The sequence below is a fragment of the Oryx dammah genome, unplaced genomic scaffold (genome assembly GCF_014754425.2).
Source record: "Oryx dammah isolate SB20612 unplaced genomic scaffold, SCBI_Odam_1.1 HiC_scaffold_15, whole genome shotgun sequence".
NCBI lineage: Eukaryota > Metazoa > Chordata > Mammalia > Artiodactyla > Bovidae > Oryx > Oryx dammah.
The window spans coordinates 42,890,481-42,908,304 of NW_024070199.1; the positions used below are offsets into that span (position 1 = coordinate 42,890,481).

General features: G+C 51.6%; 1 protein-coding gene across 2 annotated transcripts; it reads left to right on the forward strand.

Moving 5' to 3' along the window:
- Window positions 1–8,145: 8,145 nt before the first annotated feature.
- On the forward strand, window positions 8,146–13,794 carry NPAS4 (neuronal PAS domain protein 4). Of its 2 annotated transcripts, XM_040256369.1 has the most exons (8): window positions 8,146–8,516; window positions 9,221–9,372; window positions 9,553–9,655; window positions 9,766–10,039; window positions 10,224–10,333; window positions 10,683–10,818; window positions 10,934–12,351; window positions 13,047–13,794. In XM_040256369.1, exons 1-8 carry the CDS (start codon window positions 8,342–8,344, stop codon window positions 13,073–13,075), a joined length of 2,397 nt encoding a protein of 798 aa, XP_040112303.1. In that variant the 5' UTR covers window positions 8,146–8,341; the 3' UTR covers window positions 13,076–13,794. The 2 variants fall into 2 exon arrangements, with proteins under 2 accessions (XP_040112303.1, XP_040112304.1); XM_040256370.1 differs by lacking the exons at window positions 8,146–8,516; window positions 9,221–9,372; window positions 9,553–9,655; window positions 10,224–10,333 and having other exon boundaries at window positions 9,780–10,039.
- The last annotated feature ends 4,030 nt before the right edge of the window (window positions 13,795–17,824 follow it).

Sequence of the window (17,824 nt, forward strand, 5' to 3'; positions counted from 1 at the left end):
CAGGAAAATGGCAGGGAGAGCTTGGTCACTGAGCGCAGCCAGGGCCTCTGTCCTTGAACCTGCTGAGCTGTGCAGGGGCCAGCCCAGGGAAGGAGTGCGCTGGGACCAACCGGAGCCCCAGGAGGACTTTGTGTGCCTCCCTAGACCTCTCCAGGCCTCTAGCTGTCATCTCCTCTGCTTCTCCTTGAAGCTGTTGCAGCCCCCAGCCTGCCCCACCCCAGCTGGTGCTCTCAGACCCAGCTGAGCCAAGGCTGTGAAAATCCGGGGGGTGCCCAGGCCCTGTCCCCACACCCACGCTGCCAGGGCACGTGCTACCTCCAGAACCGGCCCTGCTCTCTCTCCAGAACCTTGTTCAAAATCTTATTTTCATGAAGCCAACAGTGACTGAGATTCCATCCTTCAACATTGATTGTGCCCCTTTTGTATACCAGGCATGATTCCAAGTGCTTTAACGGTTTAACTCATTTAATTTTCCCATCATCCTTTGAAGCAGATGCTACTGTTCTCCTCACATCCCCATTTGACAGATAGGTAAACTGAGGCACAAGAGGTTGATTAACTTGCCCGATGTGGAGCAGCCAGGATTCTGAATGGGTGTCTCACTCCAGAGCCTGCCTCCTGGCCTCCACCCTCTCCTGCCTGACCCTTAGGCTCCCTCCCACTCACCTGCATTTCCACAGAGAATTTATTGGCCTTTTGCCCACAGACCCCTCTGCTCAAGACTGAGCCATTTCATCTCAGTCCTGCCCCGGGAGTCAGACTTCCTGGTCAAAGTGGGGATCAGCTGCCCTTAACAGCAGCTGCCCTCCGGCACCTTCACTCTGTGCATACGTACACATGGCCCCAGGCTTGGGTGGCTTCTTTTTTGGCTTCCTTTGTGGCTTGAGTGGCTGAACGCCACTTGTCCCACTAAGCGTCCTGTGATGCTGCAGTCTGCCCACCCCACCCCACCCACTCAGCACAGCGGAACCTGGTCAGCCCGTCACCTGAGACTGGCAACTCAGCCTAATCACACCTCCTCTGGGAAGCCACCCCAGGCTCAGTCATCCCTCATTTTGCTCTTTCCAAACACCCTGCATGCCTCCTTCACAGCAGTCTTTCCACCTAAATGGCTAGATCGAGTTCTCACTTTCTCACCGGCCTGGATGCTCCATGAGTGAAGACCCAGATTGTATTTCTAAACCATTGCATCACCAGTGCCTAGAACAGAGCTTAGGCACAAACTCAGCCCTCAGATGTGTGTGCATGAATGAATGGCATACTGGAGGCACTGCTGTGGGCTGGACCCTATGCTGGATGCCGAGATTACGGAGACCAGGCCCAGAGGCTGCTGGGGAAGAGGGTCATGAGGGGCATCGAGGAGGGGTCCTGGACCCAACCAAAGGACAAGAGGACAAGGAGGAGTTCGCCAGCTGGAGAGCAGTGATGGAGTGGGTCCTGAAGCTGGGCTGAGCCAATGCGTGAATGTGTGGCGGGTCTGTCTCCTCCACAGCTCCAGCTCCGTGAGGGCAAGGCAGACATCTGCACTCCTGTCTCCCGCTTGGTGCTTGGGGGAGTGTTGGGTCCCTTCTCTGCAGCCAAAGAGTAGTTTTAGTTGTTGGATCTTCCTTCTCAGCGTGGAACATGGCTGGTCTGCCATGCTCCTCACTGCATCGCTTGTGCCCTCTGTTCTCGGCTCTGCTTTCGGGCCCTTGCCTGGGAAAGCAGTATCTTTTCCCACCTGAGCTTCACCCTCTGCCTCCCGCCCACTCCACGGCTCCCTGCCCCTCACCTTCTCTGCTCAGCCCACTCACCTGGCTCTGACCATCTCAGTGGGTGGGTGCCAGCGTGTACCCGCTTCCCATGAGATTTGTTGATTTCATAACCATAAATAGATGAAATGTTCTGAATGCTTCCCTAGGCAAGTAGAATTGGGGGAGTGATAACATAATGAAAGGACCTTAAGAGAAAGAAAACAGCCTGCTAAGAGGCAGCCTTTGCACAAAGCAGCTCTATACGAGGATTATGTTTTTACTGCAGACGGGTAGACTCTAGACCCAGGATGGGGGAGGTACTTGGGAAGCTGTTCATCTTCACATGGTTTAAAACTCATGGATTCAAAAGAACAACCTAGTTGACAGTGGAAAGAAGAAGAAATCATGAAATTTGGGTTCGAATTCTGGATTTATCTCATTCTATTTCATAGCTGTCTGACTGCACAAGTTACTAAATCTCTCTGAGAAAGTGTATAGAGATTCTTCCCCTGGGCTAGACTGGAGGCTTTACGAGGCCTGAGACTCCACAGGCCTATCATTTTCCTCCCACCAGCACATTCTGTCTTCCCGTTAATACCTTAATCGCCACCCAAAATGCGGTCCTGAGGCTGTGGTTGGGTTAGGATGAAATGGGTGTCCTGACTCTTCATTGCTAACTCCAACTCATGTTGTCATGGGAATAGGATGTGGAACATCACTCCTGCATGGGAAGGCTCCATCTACACAGCTACAGAGGGACTAGAAGCCAGTAAGGACCTAGCCCAGAGGGCTTCCCAATCTCTTCACTCTTAAGGAGCACAGGGACACCACTGCTCCGTAGCATTTAGAAGAGCAAAAGGAGATGAAATGACATTTTCGTATGCCCTGGGCCCAGAGAGCTTCTAGGTGAGAGAGAGAGAGGCAAGCAAAAATATTCCTAGTGTGAATTCCTCCTCTACTCCAAAAGAAAGTCTTTTTTCTGTTAAGGGTCAGTTAGTAAATATTTTAGGTTTTCAGGCCATATGGTCTCTGTTGCAGCTGTTCAGCTCTGCCATTGTAGGGTGAAAACAGCCAATGACGATATGTAAACAAGTGATTGCATGTTAATAAAACTTTATTTGCAAAAGCACTCAGTGAGTTAGATTTGGCATGCAGGTCAGCTGGACCTCAACTCTACCCCAAGGTGTGAGAGGAAGAGCCTGGACTTGGGGACAAGAGCTGGGGTTAAGACCCAGCTTCCCCAATAACTTGCCGTGTGGCTTGAGTAAATCATTGTCTCTGAGGCTCAGTTTCACTATCTATGAAGTGAGTATAGTAATACCAGCTGGATTTGTCCTGAGAACAGGTCTAACAGGTCAGAGCAAATCTGAGCAAATCTTTTCATTTCTTTGTTCCACCACGTCAAGTAGAGCTAACTCCCTCCTCAGGCCATGCCCTTGCCTGTTGAGGATGGCAGCAGCTGGCTGGAAGGGAGGAGGTGTTTCTCTCTAGAGTCAGATTCTTGGTCTGGCTTTCCAGCCTCCAGCCCCAAGTGACCCCATTTATGCAGCAAGCCAAGCACAGGAGGAAATGAGGAATCCCTTCTTTCCACCATCCAGTCATTTGGCAGGAGGCTACAGTTCACTCAAGAAAGTGACGTGGCTGCAGTGGCTGGTGGCCAGGCTTCAGAGGATGCATTTGAGACTCAGGCTGGGACTAGATTTTGGAAAGATGAGCTTCAGTTCTCCCCTATATTGTTCAGCTATGTCCCAAATTTCCCTGGGGTCCAAGTCAAGTAGGCACACCTGTGGTCTGGTGGTGAGTCGCAGCACCACCATTTTGCCATAATGGATCTCTCTTGAGCCATCTTGTCTACCTGTCTGGCCTGACCACCATTGATAGCTCGCATCCTTTGGTATTTTGTCATCTGTTCTGAAGACCCATCCAGTGACTCATTCATGCATTCATATATTCTCTCTCTCCCCCCATCTCTCTTTATCCTTCTCTTAGAAACATTTGTCCACAGCCAGACAGGATACATTTTGACAGTCCTCTGTCAAGATCCTTGCCCCAAGTCTCCAGAAGAGCAGCTTTAACCTGGAGCCTCCATGCTGTTTTAAAGAAACAGACTCCACTCACCCTCCAACTCCCTCCCAGGAGGTCATCCTCCTTGGTATCTCTGGAAAAGCTATACCTTCTCCTTTCTGATAGAGGCTGAGGGGTGATGTCTTCCCTGCCCAGGTCCTCAATAAGGCCATATAAGACATGGGCAAGGGATCTCACGGCCTGTTCTTGCTATAAAAAGCCCTTTTTCGGAAAAAATAATAAAGAAAAAAATCAACCAATCCCTCCTCGATGCCATCACCTCTTCTTGGTGATTTTTCGGGGAAGGAGTGGGCGGGGTTGCCATGGCAACAGATGCGAGCTTGTCTCAGTAAAGAAGGGACCTTGATATTTTTTTTCTCTCATTCTCTCTTTCAGTTGTGTATGTGTGTGCACGCTGCGCATGCCTGTGCCCACACCAGAAATTTTTTTTTTTTAGAACTAAAGAAAGCCCTTCTCTTCCCTCAGTTCCCCAAATATGGAGTGATGGAAAACCACTTACTCCTGCAGGCCAGGGACAATTCAGGATGGTTCAAGAGAAAAGAGAGAGGTCATATGGGGCTCCTTTCCTCCACCTTTTAGCTAGAGATTGTATGCAACAGAGACCTTCACAAATGGTTGGGGTCCCAAGGGCTGGAAAGAAGGGAAGGTGCTAGGTGGAAAGAGGTGATTAAGGCATAAATGGTTCAAGAGCCCAACGAGTGACATCTGAGCAACAGAAGGTGCACTGAGGCAAGAGATGCATGTAAATCCACACACATCATCAGATGCTGAGAGAGAAAGGCATAGAGCCAACTCAGAGGTGGACACAAACATGGACAAAGAGGCACACAGAAGGCTGCAAACATAAATACATATAGGCACAAACATAGAACTGCATAGAACCCAGGAAGTCATAGACATTTTTAATAAAGACAGACATAGATGCAGGCATGAGCAAATGCACAGTTGAAAAGGTCTACAGAAACACAGCTACAAAGACATGCAAACAGGCACACAGAAACCTACAAATACAGTCACAGTCAAAAGGACAGACAGACACACATGCACATTCTCACAGCCTGGCTCCCTCCCTTCAATTGCCCAAGCATCACTAAGCAGCAGTGCATAGCTGGAAATGCTGCAGGCTCACACGGAGGGTTCGGGTGGGTGGCTCCTGCTCCTTATATTTCTTCTACAAACTCACCCCAAAGCCCCCTCTCAATTTACTCCCTTGCCCACTTTCCTATAGTCAATGGGCTCTGATACCTCCCCCATCTCAGACTTCCAATTCTTAGCCTGTTCTGTTGCTGCTGCCTGCTGCTTGGGGAGGGAGTGGGGTGACTCAGCCAGGCCAGGATGACTCACACTGCCAGTATTTTTAGCAGCAGCCAGGAGCTCTCTAGCGTGCCAGCCGCCCCCCTCCTCCTGCTTGCTATTTTGGAACCATCACTGGTGATATAAATAGCTCCTCTCCCACGGCCTGAAGCTGCTGCCAAGCTATTTTTGGTTCTTCACAGTTAAAAATAATTTTACGGAGGTGGGAGGCAAAGGGAGTGGGAGTTGGCCTGGGGAGAGAAGACTTTGGGGCATACAGAGCTTCTTAACTTGATTCAGAGTGGGCGAACTAGGATGAGCCCTTCTATGCCCCCTCCCTTGTCCCTTTCTAGGCCCTTCTTCTCTTTCAGAGTTCCTCCCCTGACCCCACCTCGAGTCCATTCTGGAAAAATCCAAGAGCTCTTTTCGACTTCAGTTCCCTCCCCATTTACTTCATTCCTACAATTCAGAAATCTTCCCCACCCCACCCCCCGCCCCCTACACAATCCACTCCTTTATCCATTCTCAGAGGAGACGGAGACAGCCAGTTGGGGCCTCACTGTGAAGTCTATATGGACTTAAGTTCTAACTTCCCAGGCAAACTCATCCATGGTCCATATGACACAGCTGGTGATGATTCAGCACCATGGACAGCGGTGCGTGCGCCATTCTTTCACCGCGGGTCTGCTCTGCTTGTGGACACCAGCAGTGGACACCAGCAGGACCCAAACAATAGATACCTCTCGGCATGGAGAGGAACAATAAGAATGTCTCTCAGTCAGGGATAGAGGACCAGTGAGTGGAGAAAACAGGAACCCTGTCCGGGATTCTCATACAAGAATGGGGTCCCAAAATGAATGGTGGTGTGTGTACTCAGTCAGGTCCCACTCTGTGATCCCATGGACTGTAGCCCATCAGGCTCCTCTGTCCATGGGATTTTCCAGGTAAAAATACTGAGTGGGTTGCCATTTCCTACTTCAGGAGGTCTTTAAGGGCTTGTCCAAATAGAAGCTTGATCGAGGGGTGTGTGGGTACAATCTGGGGTCAGACAGAGATGAAAGTGGAAGAGACATATTTTCTGAAGGAACCTTTTTTCTGTCACCCAGATAAATAGGGTTAGAGAAAGTAGCAGGTAGACAGTCATACCCCTTCCATCCATCTCATTTGTGTCACTGAATACAGGATGGTTGATGTGGATGGATCCCACCTCTGCCAAAATGCACAAGAGGTCAGCATGGGGGCCCCAGAGACCTGCTTCTATGACAGCCTTCTCCTCACCTGGGTCTCCTCCTTCCACTCTGCCTCTCATGCCACCACCCTTTTCCATGAAGAGTGAAGACCCCTTGGTGTCAAAGTTTATCTCCATGCTTCCTCTGGGACTTTCTACAATCAGGCCAATCCCTTCCCCCCAAATTTTAAGTGGCTTCATCCCCAGCCCCTCAAGTGATTTCACATACACTCCTATCCCACATAACTCAATTTCAGATAAAACGTTCCCCTAGCTCATTTCCTTCTCCTTTGATTGGGGGAAACAAAGGCACCCTTCAAACTCCATGCATGTTGAAAAGAGAGAGATAGGGCAAAAGCAACATGATGCGGGAGACAAAGGTGACAAAGAAGAGAGACTGGAGAGAGCAGAAGGGGAACATTTGAGGAGTAGAGAGCACACAAAGCCAGGGCAGACCACCAAGCAGGCAGTGAGATAAAGAAACTATCTGGAGCGGAGCGAGGGGGTGGGATGTGGAAGCTGATGAAGGAGAGACAGCGAGGAATCCTACCGCCGATGACTGAGCAGGGGTTGGAGGGGAATGTGGACAGCCTGCCCGAGTTAAGGGGTCTCTGGTATGTGCATGGATCGTGCAGAGGGTCTGGCACGGTCCCCTTTCGTCTCTGCTGCTTCCCCATCCTCCCCGCTGAAGGCAGGGGGGAGCCCTCGGGAGCTGTGCGGAGGCAGGCAGGCCCCGCCCGCCGCCGCCGCCGCGGCTGCCGCCGGAGGATTCCTGTCCTAATATGGAGCTGGGATTCCCCCGGTCCCGCCCCCGCCCCCGGCCCGCGGGGAGACTGAGGATTGCAATCAGGGCGGGGAGAGGGGAGCCGCCGGCTCTGGGGGCTGGCAATGGGGGAAGGGATAAACCCAGGTCCTCACCAAGCCCTGGGACCCTGCCTCAGTTTCTCCCATCAGTGGCTGAGGTTAATTAGTTGACAGAGAAACGGAGAGTCACTGCAGACTGCTGCGTTGCTGTAGGTGTTCCTGTTCTTGACTGTGGGAAAATAGAACCAAAGCCAAATTCAGCTGGTTCCTACCCCTCAGGACCTCAGGACCCCATCCCTTCTAGAGACTTAGACCCCCATGAGACCCGCCTCCCCCGCCTCCCCCCTCCCCCCGCCGTGAGAAATCACCAAGCCTCGGGTTTGGAAAGGAGGGGGAGGAGATTCACTCTTTGAAAGTGACTAAGGGAATCCCAGACTGAGTCACCCCTAGAGAGAAACCCTGGCCGTGGCCTATCCTATAGAGGCCAAGAAAGATCCTTCCCCGCCCCCACCCCTGCCCCAGACGAGCTCGACCTTTGGCAAATAGGAGGGGGAATTTGCGTACCGCTCAGCTCTTCTCCATTCCCTTACCTCCTTAGACAAATCGTTGTCAGAGCAGCACACTCCCTCCCAGCACCCCCCGCCCCACCGTCCTCTTCACACTCTCCTGCCAGGGGCTTCAGACAGCCTCAACCCTAGCCCTGGCCCTTCAGCAGAATACACTTGGACACCTGGGTCCCTGCACCCCCTTTCAGGCCTTCCTAAAGCAACGCCTGCCTCTGGGCTGAGCTGCTGCCAGCCGTGGCCCCCCTCCGCAGCCTCTGTTTCCCCCCTTCCCCCCCCGCCCGGCACCCCTCCCGCTCTCGCTCTACGTCACGGGATGACGTCGGAAGCCTGGGAGGGAGGAGGAGCGCGCTCCCCCCTACCTCAGCCAGCCGCTCCCGCTGCAGCTTGCTTAGCCCAGCCTCCCGCCCCCCCTTTCTCTAAAGCGAGCCCCCCACGCCTGACGGGAGCTATATAAGGCGGAACCAGGCAGGCGAAAGAGGCAGCGCAACCGAGCGGAGCCCAGGAGAGGAGAGACAGAGAGAGAAGGAGCCTGAGCGAGAGACGGGAAAGCAAGGAGGAGGAAGCCACCGGTGCGTCGGGACAGAAACGCAGGTGTTCGGAGCGCCTGAGCTGGAGCTCCGCAGCCGCTAGTCATGTACCGCTCCACCAAGGGCGCCTCCAAGGCGCGCCGCGACCAGATCAACGCTGAGATCCGGAACCTCAAGGAGCTGCTGCCGCTGGCCGAAGCGGACAAGGTCCGGCTGTCCTACCTGCACATTATGAGTCTTGCCTGCATCTACACTCGCAAGGGAGTCTTCTTCGCTGGAGGTGAGCAAACCGGGGCTGAGACTCGAGCTGGGAAGCCTCAGAGAGAAGGAAGCTGAGGGAACCCTCTGGGACTGCCGCGAGTCTAGGGAAGCGTGTCTGCGATCTGAGGGTGAGAAGGAACTTGGAGAACTCAGGACTTCCTACTTTGCCTCCTGAGTTCTGTCCAAACCTCACCTTAGTACTGAATAAATGTTAGAGAGCCTGGATAGTGTCCCTAGAGCCAGACTTACGGGAGCAGGAGAGTCAGGACAGAATGGTCCCAGTCCTCACCAGAGCGGAAGCGTTCCGGGAGCCAGGGGAGGGGAGCTTGGGAAGTTGCAGGGACGGAGCCAAAGCCTGGGGAAGCACACCCTCTGCTCGCTATCATGGAAGGGCTCATCTGCAGCCGGTGAAGCGCTGTCCACGGTGCTGACAGCATCACCGGGTTGCAAGGCTCTGCCCGCGGTGCTGAACGTTCGGTTGGCATTAGAGCGCTGTCCGTGGTCCTGAAACACAGACCCGCCAAACCCTCAGCCCCGACTTAGAAGTCGAAGGGCTCGCCAGCTGGAGAGATCCAGCAACAGGTTTCCCGGGCAAGAGCTGTGGGCAGTAGGTCAACAGGTGTGTGCAGAAGCAGGTCCATGAGAAACTCGATCCAAAAGTCTCTCACTTCTGCTTTGCTTCCTGGTCTTACTCCCGATTCACTCTGTCTTCTCACTCTTCAGGCACTCCTCTGGCGGGCTCCACAGGGCTTCTCTCAGCTCAAGAGCTTGAAGACATAGTGGCGGCACTACCTGGATTTCTGCTTGTGTTCACAGCAGAGGGGAAGCTGCTATATCTGTCTGAGAGTGTGAGCGAGCATCTGGGCCACTCCATGGTGAGTGCTGAGGATCCTTTCAGCTTGGACTGCAGTGCAGATGGGGACACGATGAGTTTTCCCATCCTGAGAGTCTGAGGATTACTGGGGAGGGGTAGTTATACCCTACAAGATGCTCTATGCCAAAGATTGGCTTTTGTTGCCTTCACTAATGGTCATCTCTCCTTTAACTTTCTCCAGGTGGACCTGGTTGCCCAGGGTGACAGTATCTATGACATCATTGATCCAGCTGACCACCTAACTGTGCGCCAGCAACTCGCCCTGCCCTCTGCCCTGGATACTGGTGAGAACACCCTTCTTTCTCAATTCAATATCCGTCCTGCTGCCCTGCTCCTTCCCATTTTTGTCTCTCAGCCATTCACCTTCTCACTAGTTTTTCTTTCACTCACCCAGATCGCCTCTTCCGCTGTCGCTTCAACACCTCCAAGTCCCTCAGGCGCCAGAGTGCAGGCAACAAACTGGTGCTTATTCGAGGTCGATTCCATGCTCACCCACCTGGGGCCTACTGGGCAGGAAATCCTGTGTTCACAGCTTTCTGCGCTCCACTGGAGACAAGACCCCGCCCTGGCCCTGGCCCTGGCCCTGGTCCTGGCCCAGCCTCACTCTTCCTCGCCATGTTCCAGAGTCGTCATGCTAAGGACCTGGCCCTTCTGGATATCTCAGAGAGGTAAGCCCAGAGTATTCAGGCCCCAGAAGAAAAGCAGGTCAGAATGAGGGGACCCTAGCTTCTGGAGTCAGGGGCAGGGAGAATGAAATCTAAGGGTGTAGAAGACCTGGGAATGGGGGAGGGAGATGCCTGGGTATCAAGCAGGGAAAACAGAAAGCTGATCTCATCCTTTTCACCTTCCCAGTGTCCTAATCTACCTGGGCTTTGAGCGCAGTGAGCTGCTCTGTAAATCATGGTATGGATTGCTACACCCTGAGGACCTGGGCCACGCTTCTACTCAACACTACCGCTTGTGTGAGTGTCCAGAGAGGCTGAGGAAAAGACAGGGAGTGGGGAAGGGCATGGGAAATCTGACCAAGAAGGGCTGTGACCAAGATTGAAGTTGGGGGGATATCAGAGGCTCACATTTTTTAATGCCATAGGGTGAGCATTAGGATAAGGAGTCAAGGTGAGAATAGAATCAGAACTAGGGGACTCTGAGTGGTGAGGTCAAAATGGGGGGTTGAATGGTGCAGGTGAGGGCAGTCAGAAAAGAAGGTGTTATGGATACCCTAATTCAGTGGAGAGGTCAGTCGGCAAGTGGGGAGCTGGGGCGGTGCTGTCTGATGGTTGTTCTAACTCTGCACCTCTTCTTTCCCCTCAGTGGCTGAAAGCGGAGATATTCAGGCAGAGATGGTGGTGAGACTGCTGGCTAAGCCTGGAGGCTGGGCATGGATTTACTGCCTTTTATATTCAGAAGGTCCAGAGGGCCCCATTACTGCCAATAACTACCCAATCAGGTGAGCTGCAAGGCAGGGGCCTGGGAGGCAGCCAAGGTGGAGGAAGAGATACAAATCAGAGAACTCTGGGAATGGACACCAGACCCTTACCAGCTGCCTCTTCTTTCCTCTCCAGTGACATGGAAGCCTGGAGCCTCCGCCAGCAGTTGAATTCTGAAGAAACCCAGGCAGCCTATGTCCTGGGCACCCCGACCATGTTGCCCTCATTCCCAGAGAACATCCTCTCCCAGGAGCAGTGCTCCAACCCTAATCCACTCTTCACCATGGGGCCTCCAAGAAGCACCAGTTTCCCCAGTGCTCCTGAGCTAGGTGCTGTCTCAACATCAGAAGAGCTTCCCCGAGCACCCAAAGACCTTGGCTTCAGTTACCTGACATTCCCATCAGGCCCTCAGCCTTCTCTTCAAGCAGACCTGAGCAAGGACCTTGTGTGCACGCCACCCTACACACCCCACCAGCCAGGAGGCTGTGCCTTCCTCTTCAGCCTCCACGAGCCCTTCCAGACCCACATGCCCACTCCATCCAGCTCTCTACAAGAACAGCTGACTCCAAGCACCGTGACCTTCTCTGATCAATTGACGCCCAACAGTGCAACTTTCCCAGATCCACTGACTAGCCCACTACAAGGACAACTGACTGAAACCTCAGCCAGAAGCTATGAAGATCCTTGCACCTCCACCTTCCCAGACCAGCTGCTTCCCAGCACTGCCACCTTCCCAGAGCCTCTGAGCAGCCCTGCCCAGGAGCAGCTAACTTCTCCCAGCACATCATTCCAAGCACACCTGAACAGCCCCAGGCAAACTTTCCCAGAACAACTGAGCCCCAATTCCAGCAAGACTTACTTCGCCCAGGAGGGATGCAGTTTTCTCTATGAGAAGTTGCCCCCAAGTCCTAGCAGCCCTGGTAATGGGGATTGCACACTCTTGGCCCTAGCCCAGCTCCGGGGTCCCCTCTCTGTGGATGTCCCCCTTGTGCCCGAAGGCCTGCTTACACCTGAGGCCTCGCCAGTCAAGCAGAGTTTTTTCCACTATTCTGAGAAGGAGCAGAGTGAGATAGACCGTCTCATTCAGCAGATCAGCCAGTTGGCTCAGGGCATGGACCGACCCTTCTCGGCTGAAGCTGGCACGGGTGGGCTGGAACCACTTGGGGGGCTGGAGCCCCTGGACTCTAACCTTTCCCTGTCGGGGGCTGGTCCCCCTGTGCTCAGCCTGGAACTGAAACCCTGGAAATGCCAGGATCTGGATTTCCTGACTGACCCTGATCTGTTCCTGGAAGAGACGCCCGTGGAAGACATCTTCATGGATCTCTCTACCCCAGACCCCAATGGGGAATGGGAGTCTGAGGATCCCGAGGCAGCGGTCCCTGGAGGGGCCCCATCGCCTTGCAACAACCTGTCCCCAGAAGACCGCAGCTTCCTGGAGGACCTGGCCACATATGAAACCGCCTTTGAGACAGGTGTCTCAGCATTCCCCTACGATGGGTTTACTGATGAGTTGCATCAACTCCAGAGCCAAGTTCAAGACAGCTTCCATAAAGGTGAGTCCAGCCCAAATGTTCAAGAACTCAAGTTCCTGTCTTGCCAAGAAGGCGCTGGGTGGAGCTAGACAAGTAAATTCCCCTCTCTGCACCTCAGTTTTATTAGATATTTATTATTCTAGTTGTTAGGATAACTTCACTTGCTGTGTAGAGCAAGTACTAAGGGAAAATAATATGGAAGTTCTGGATAAGTAGGCCTTGAGGGCAGAGGTTAGGGTGTGGGATAAAGTAGAAAAGAATCTTGAATAATAGTTGGTGCTTCCTAACTCTATGAGGGACCTAGGTCTGCTATTCCAACCCATTTTACAAATGAAGATAATCAAGGTCCCAGAGTTAAAGAAACTTGCTTAGGGTCACACAACAAATTGATGGAAGAAGAATTAGAGCTCTAAGCCAGTATTCTTTGCCCCTAAAGGGAATACAGAGTGAGACTTGAGAGGACTTTGAGAAAGACAGTGGGACTCAGCCCTTGGTCCCATGAGAGAGTCCTTGCTATGGCCCCATCCTTTCCAAACAACAGCCATAGTTTCACTCCATTCATCCAAATTGCTCCTTTATCTGCTGAGCCCCTGGTGATCAGTCATGGGACCAACATATTTGAAGCCCATCCCATGTGCCAGTGGTACACACACCCTCAGCCTATCTCTCCTAATAAGCCTAACTGACTGTACGTCTCTCTCTCTCTTTCTCTGCAGATGGAAGTGGAGGGGAACCAACGTTTTGAATAAGTCTGTGACTTAACGTCGTCAAGTATGGCATATTGTCATCAAGACGTGGAGCCGTTCTCCACCCCCCCGGGATTGTTGGGGGGATTCTGGGGGCCAGAGGGGGATAGATCTGATTCCCCAGGCCCTGCAGGATTTGGGGGGGGAGGTGGGAGGACAAGGGAGGGGAGCTTCTTTTTAAAATTTAGAGACATCAAACGATCCCAGTTTCCATTTCAATCTGTATTCACTCGTAGTGAGTTTCCTTGAATGGGATTTCAAGCGGAGAATGGGGGAGTCTCACTTCCCCCGCCCCGCGCTGCCCCATGGGCCTGGGCCAGTTCTCCACTCCTGGGGGCCAAGTCACCCCTGGGTCTTGGTGGGGGAAAGGCAGTGCCCATCCGGGCCAGCCTGTGCCCTGAGGGGCTCTTGACACCCACGTAGAATTCTCTACACACCAGTAACGGGATTTCAATTCCGATGGACTCTGCCGCCCTGGCGGCCCTTCTTGTGACTTTTGCGCCCCGCACCTGGGGTGGGGGGCGCGAAGAGACGCTACGTTCCTTTCCGATGGAGGAAGGCAGACCTGCCGCCGTCACACGTGTGCTTGCACGAGTGCGTGTACCTGGTGCGGGACTCACCCGGCTGCCCGACTGCCTGGGCCTGCCCAGGTGGCCACCTCGTGGTGCTGCGGTGACTTTGTAGCCAACTTTATAATAAAGTCCAGTTTGCCTTTTTGGTACCCCTGGTGTCGAGCTCTTCTGTGAAAGGGGTAGAGTGGGGATTCAAGAAGGTTGAGAGGCCCCGACAGGAGTCTTGGGGTCAGGAGGGAAACTTGAGATGCGCTGACAGCCCTGGCATTTCTTTGTTCACTCATGTACTCATTCATTCATTTACTCATTCATTCAAGCAACACCTAAGTGTTCTACATGTGGTCCACCCTGTGCTAAGAGCTGGGAGCTGAAACAGATGCTACGTCTTAGCTTCAAGATGCTTTGGCGTCCGGTGCTAGAGGGTATTGGAGTCTTGTCTCTGGTCCAGACTTCCAGTCCTCCCAGTGTGGGAGGGGGCAGAAAGGTCTGGGGTGGGTAGGGGATCCAGCTAGGCATTTTCCTGGATGTGAGTGTGAAGTTTCAGGACATGAGTTTCTTTCTTCAGCCTGGCCCTACAGGCAAGCAAGTTCCCTGGATTTAAGGCCCCAGATCTTCTCATTGGAGATGGTAACCTCTCCACCTCTCCACAAGCCCTGCATGCAGCTTTTAGCTGACACTTTTATATCACTTATTCACTACAATAAAGCCTCTGGACAGGTGTATTTCATTGATGGAGAAATTGAGGATCAGAGGTAAAAGGGGATTTGCCCCACAGGTAGTGAGAGGCACAGGTGGGCGACATCTCCATGTCATCTGTGTCCAAGCCCTGGCCTGTCCCCTCTGCCCCCAGAGCCCATGAATCATCATCTCAAATCGTCCATCCCAGATTCCCTGAGAAGGGCAGGCTTAGGTGGGAGCAGGGGCCTCTTCCCCTCCAGCTCTGGGAGCTAGAGCGGACCCTGAACTCCTGAGCAGAATATAACTTAGTCAAGAGAAAAGGTTTCCAAAAACACTGTCTTCATCCAAGCTTGAGGGTCAACAACCACAGAGTATGGTGGGGGCAGGAATGAAAATTAAGACAGAAAGACCTGGATTCAAATCCCACCTCCACCAACTATTTGCCAAGTGTGACCTGAGCCTCAGCTTCTTTGAAGGTGAAATGGAGTTAAAGAAAATATCCCTGACCTCCCAAAGATGCTCCCAAAGATGGGGCCTCCTATAAGGTGAGGAGCACAGAAAGGTCTAAGTTATTAAAGTGAATTAGAAGTCAATGTGACTGAAAAGGCTCACAAGTTACTTTCTCAAGGTGGGGAAGGCCCCCACCCCAAATCAGTGAAATAAACAGGCTAGATTCCAGGAACTGAGAGCTCAACACTGAGAATTCTGCAAACCTCCTCTTACTCCAAACTCTCCAGCTCTGAGCCCATGCACTTCTGAGGTCCTATGGGAAGGAAGACATTCCAGGGATGGTTTTTCCAGTAATCACATATGGATGTGAGAGTTGGACTATAAAGACAGCTGAGCGCTAAAGAATTGATGCTTTTGAACTGTGGTGTTGGAGAAGACTCTTGAGAGTTCCTTGGACTGCAAAGAGATCCAACCAGTCCATCCTAAAGGAAATCAGTCCTGAATATTCATTGGAAGGACTGATGCTGAAGCTGAAACTCCGATACTTTAGACACCTGATTCAAAGAACTGACTCATTAGAAAAGACCCTGATGCTGGGAAAGATTGAAGGCAGGAGGAGAAGGGGACGTAGAGGATGAGACGGTTGAATGGCATCACTGACTCAATGGATGTGAGTTTGAGTAAACTCTGGGAGTTAGCGATGGACAGGAAGGCCTGGCGTGCTGCAGTCCATGGGGTCACAAAGAGTCAGACACAACTGAGCGACTGAACTGAACTGATGACTTTTTTCTACCTTGAACACATCCTTGGGTGAAACAGGAAGGTGCAGTCTTGTCCTTAACTTTCCTGTGCATCTGTTCTCCAAGTTAAAAGAATTGGCCTACAGGCACTTCCCTGGTGGTTCAGTGGTTAAGACTCTGTGCTTCCACTGCAAAGGACACAGGTTCAATCTCTGGTTGGGGAACTAAGACCCCACATGGCGGGCATCATGGCCCAAAGGGGAAAAAACTTACTCCTGTGAGCCCTAAGAAGACTCTGTACCTGCTCTACCCCCAACCAAGTACAGGGTCAGACACATAGCAGACACACTAGAAATATTTTATCGAGAGGACCACTTCTGAAGATCAGCCCAAGGATTTGGGTGGAAAGTCAGCAATTTCTACCACTAAGTTCCGCAGAGGCCCAAGAGTTGTATCTTTCACATTGGAATCTTAAGTGATCATAAACTCAAGACATATACTAGAGTTCCATCTAAAAACCTCTCTGGTTTGTTAGCTAAACTTATTGTGGCAATGATTTTGCAATCAGTTCAGTTCAGTTCAGTTGCTCAGTCGACTGAACCCTGTAAACCTCCCTGGTTGTCCTCAAAATCAAGGGTGAGCAAAATCAGTTCAAGTTTGAGAAGTTGCAACAGTCAACAGGAGCCTAAGGAAACATGATGACAAAATATAATATATTCTAGATAGGATCTTGGAACAGCAAAAAGGACATAGGTTAAACACTAAGAGGCTTCCCTGGCAGTCTAGTGGTTAAGACCCTGTGCTTCCCATGCTGGGGACATGGGTTCAATCCCTGATCGGGAAACCAAGGTTTCAAATGCTGAATGGCATGGCCAAAAACAAAAACAAAAAAACCCACAGAAACTAAGGAAACCTGAATAAAGTGTGGACTTTAGTTAACAATAATGTATTGATGTTTGATCATTAATTGTAACAAATGTACCACATAAGTGCACAGTATTAATAATACAGGAAATAATAAGTATGGAGTATACGGAAATTACTATTTTCACGGATCTGTACATCTGAATCTATTCTGAAATTTAAAGTTTCTTTAAAAAGCAAAACTAAATAAAAGAACATTATAAAAATTAAAAATATGTGAGAATAGAGAACCACCTCTCTGGTGTTTGGCGGTGGTGGCAGTAGGTGATAGTAGAGTGTGTGTTTTGATCTGAAGCCATCTCAGCATTCATTGAATAGGAGTCCAGCCACCAAGTCCAGGAGAGCCAATGGCTCCACCTGCTGGACAGAGGAGGATCTGCTTCTGTTTCTCTCTCTGGCAAGGTCCCTGTGACTCAGACCATCAGAGCTTAGAACACATGGATAAACTGAGGCTGGAGAGGAAAGAACGTGCCCAGATGGCACCCCCAGAATTGCTGAAGAAGCCAGATCAAAACCTAAGCCAGTTTCCTTCCCATCAATACCAAACTCTGTCCTGGGAGCAGAATGTAAGAGAAAAGGTTCAAGTTTGGGGGCATAGAGACTGACCTCAAGGGCTGGCTCTGCATCCTTATTTTTTAATGTGGTAAATATCTACAAAATCTACATGTGCCAGGGACTGTTCTGGGTGCTTAGGGAAACAGCAGTGAACAGCCAAAGCAGGGATTCTCTGCTGCTCCAGTGGTTAAGACTCTGCCTTGCAATGCAGGGGACATGGGTTCCATCCCTGGCCCGGGAACTAAGATCCCACACGCCATAGAGCAAGTGAGCCCACACACCACAAGAGAGTCTGTGAACTGCCACAAAAGATCCCACATGAAGCAATGAAGATCCTGCATGCTGCAACTGATCCAAGGCCGCCAAATAAAAAGTTTAAAAAAAAAAAAAACATAAAGATCCCTGGGCCCACAGAGCTTACATTCTAGTTGTGGGTTGTTACTGTTGTTCAGTAGCTAAGTTGGGTCCTACTCTTTGCAACCCCATGGACTGCAGCACACCAGACTTCCCTGTCTTTCACTATCTCCTGGAGTTTGCTCAAACTCATGTCCATTGTGCCAAGGATGCCATCTAACCATCTCATCCTCTGTCACTCCCTCCTCCTCCTGCCCTCAATATTTCCCAGAATTAGGGTCTTTTCCAATAAGCTGGCTCTTCACATCAGGTGGCCAAAGTAGTGGAGCTTCAGCTTCAGCCTTAGGCCTTCTAATGAATATTCAGGGTTGATTTCCTTTAGGACTGACTGGTTTGATCTCCCTGCTGTCCAAGGGACTCTCAAGAGTCTTCTCCAACACCTCAGTTTGAAAGCATCAATTCTTCAGTGCTGTCT

Bases quoted from the DNA above. Each gene is read 5' to 3' on its own strand.
- NPAS4 (XM_040256369.1), top strand. From the start codon at position 8,342: ATGTACCGCTCCACCAAGGGCGCCTCCAAGGCGCGCCGCGACCAGATC. The intron at 10,819-10,933 runs GTGAGCTGCAAG...TTTCCTCTCCAG, and splicing joins GCCAATAACTACCCAATCAG to TGACATGGAAGCCTGGAGCC. The intron at 12,352-13,046 runs GTGAGTCCAGCC...CTTTCTCTGCAG, and splicing joins TCAAGACAGCTTCCATAAAG to ATGGAAGTGGAGGGGAACCA.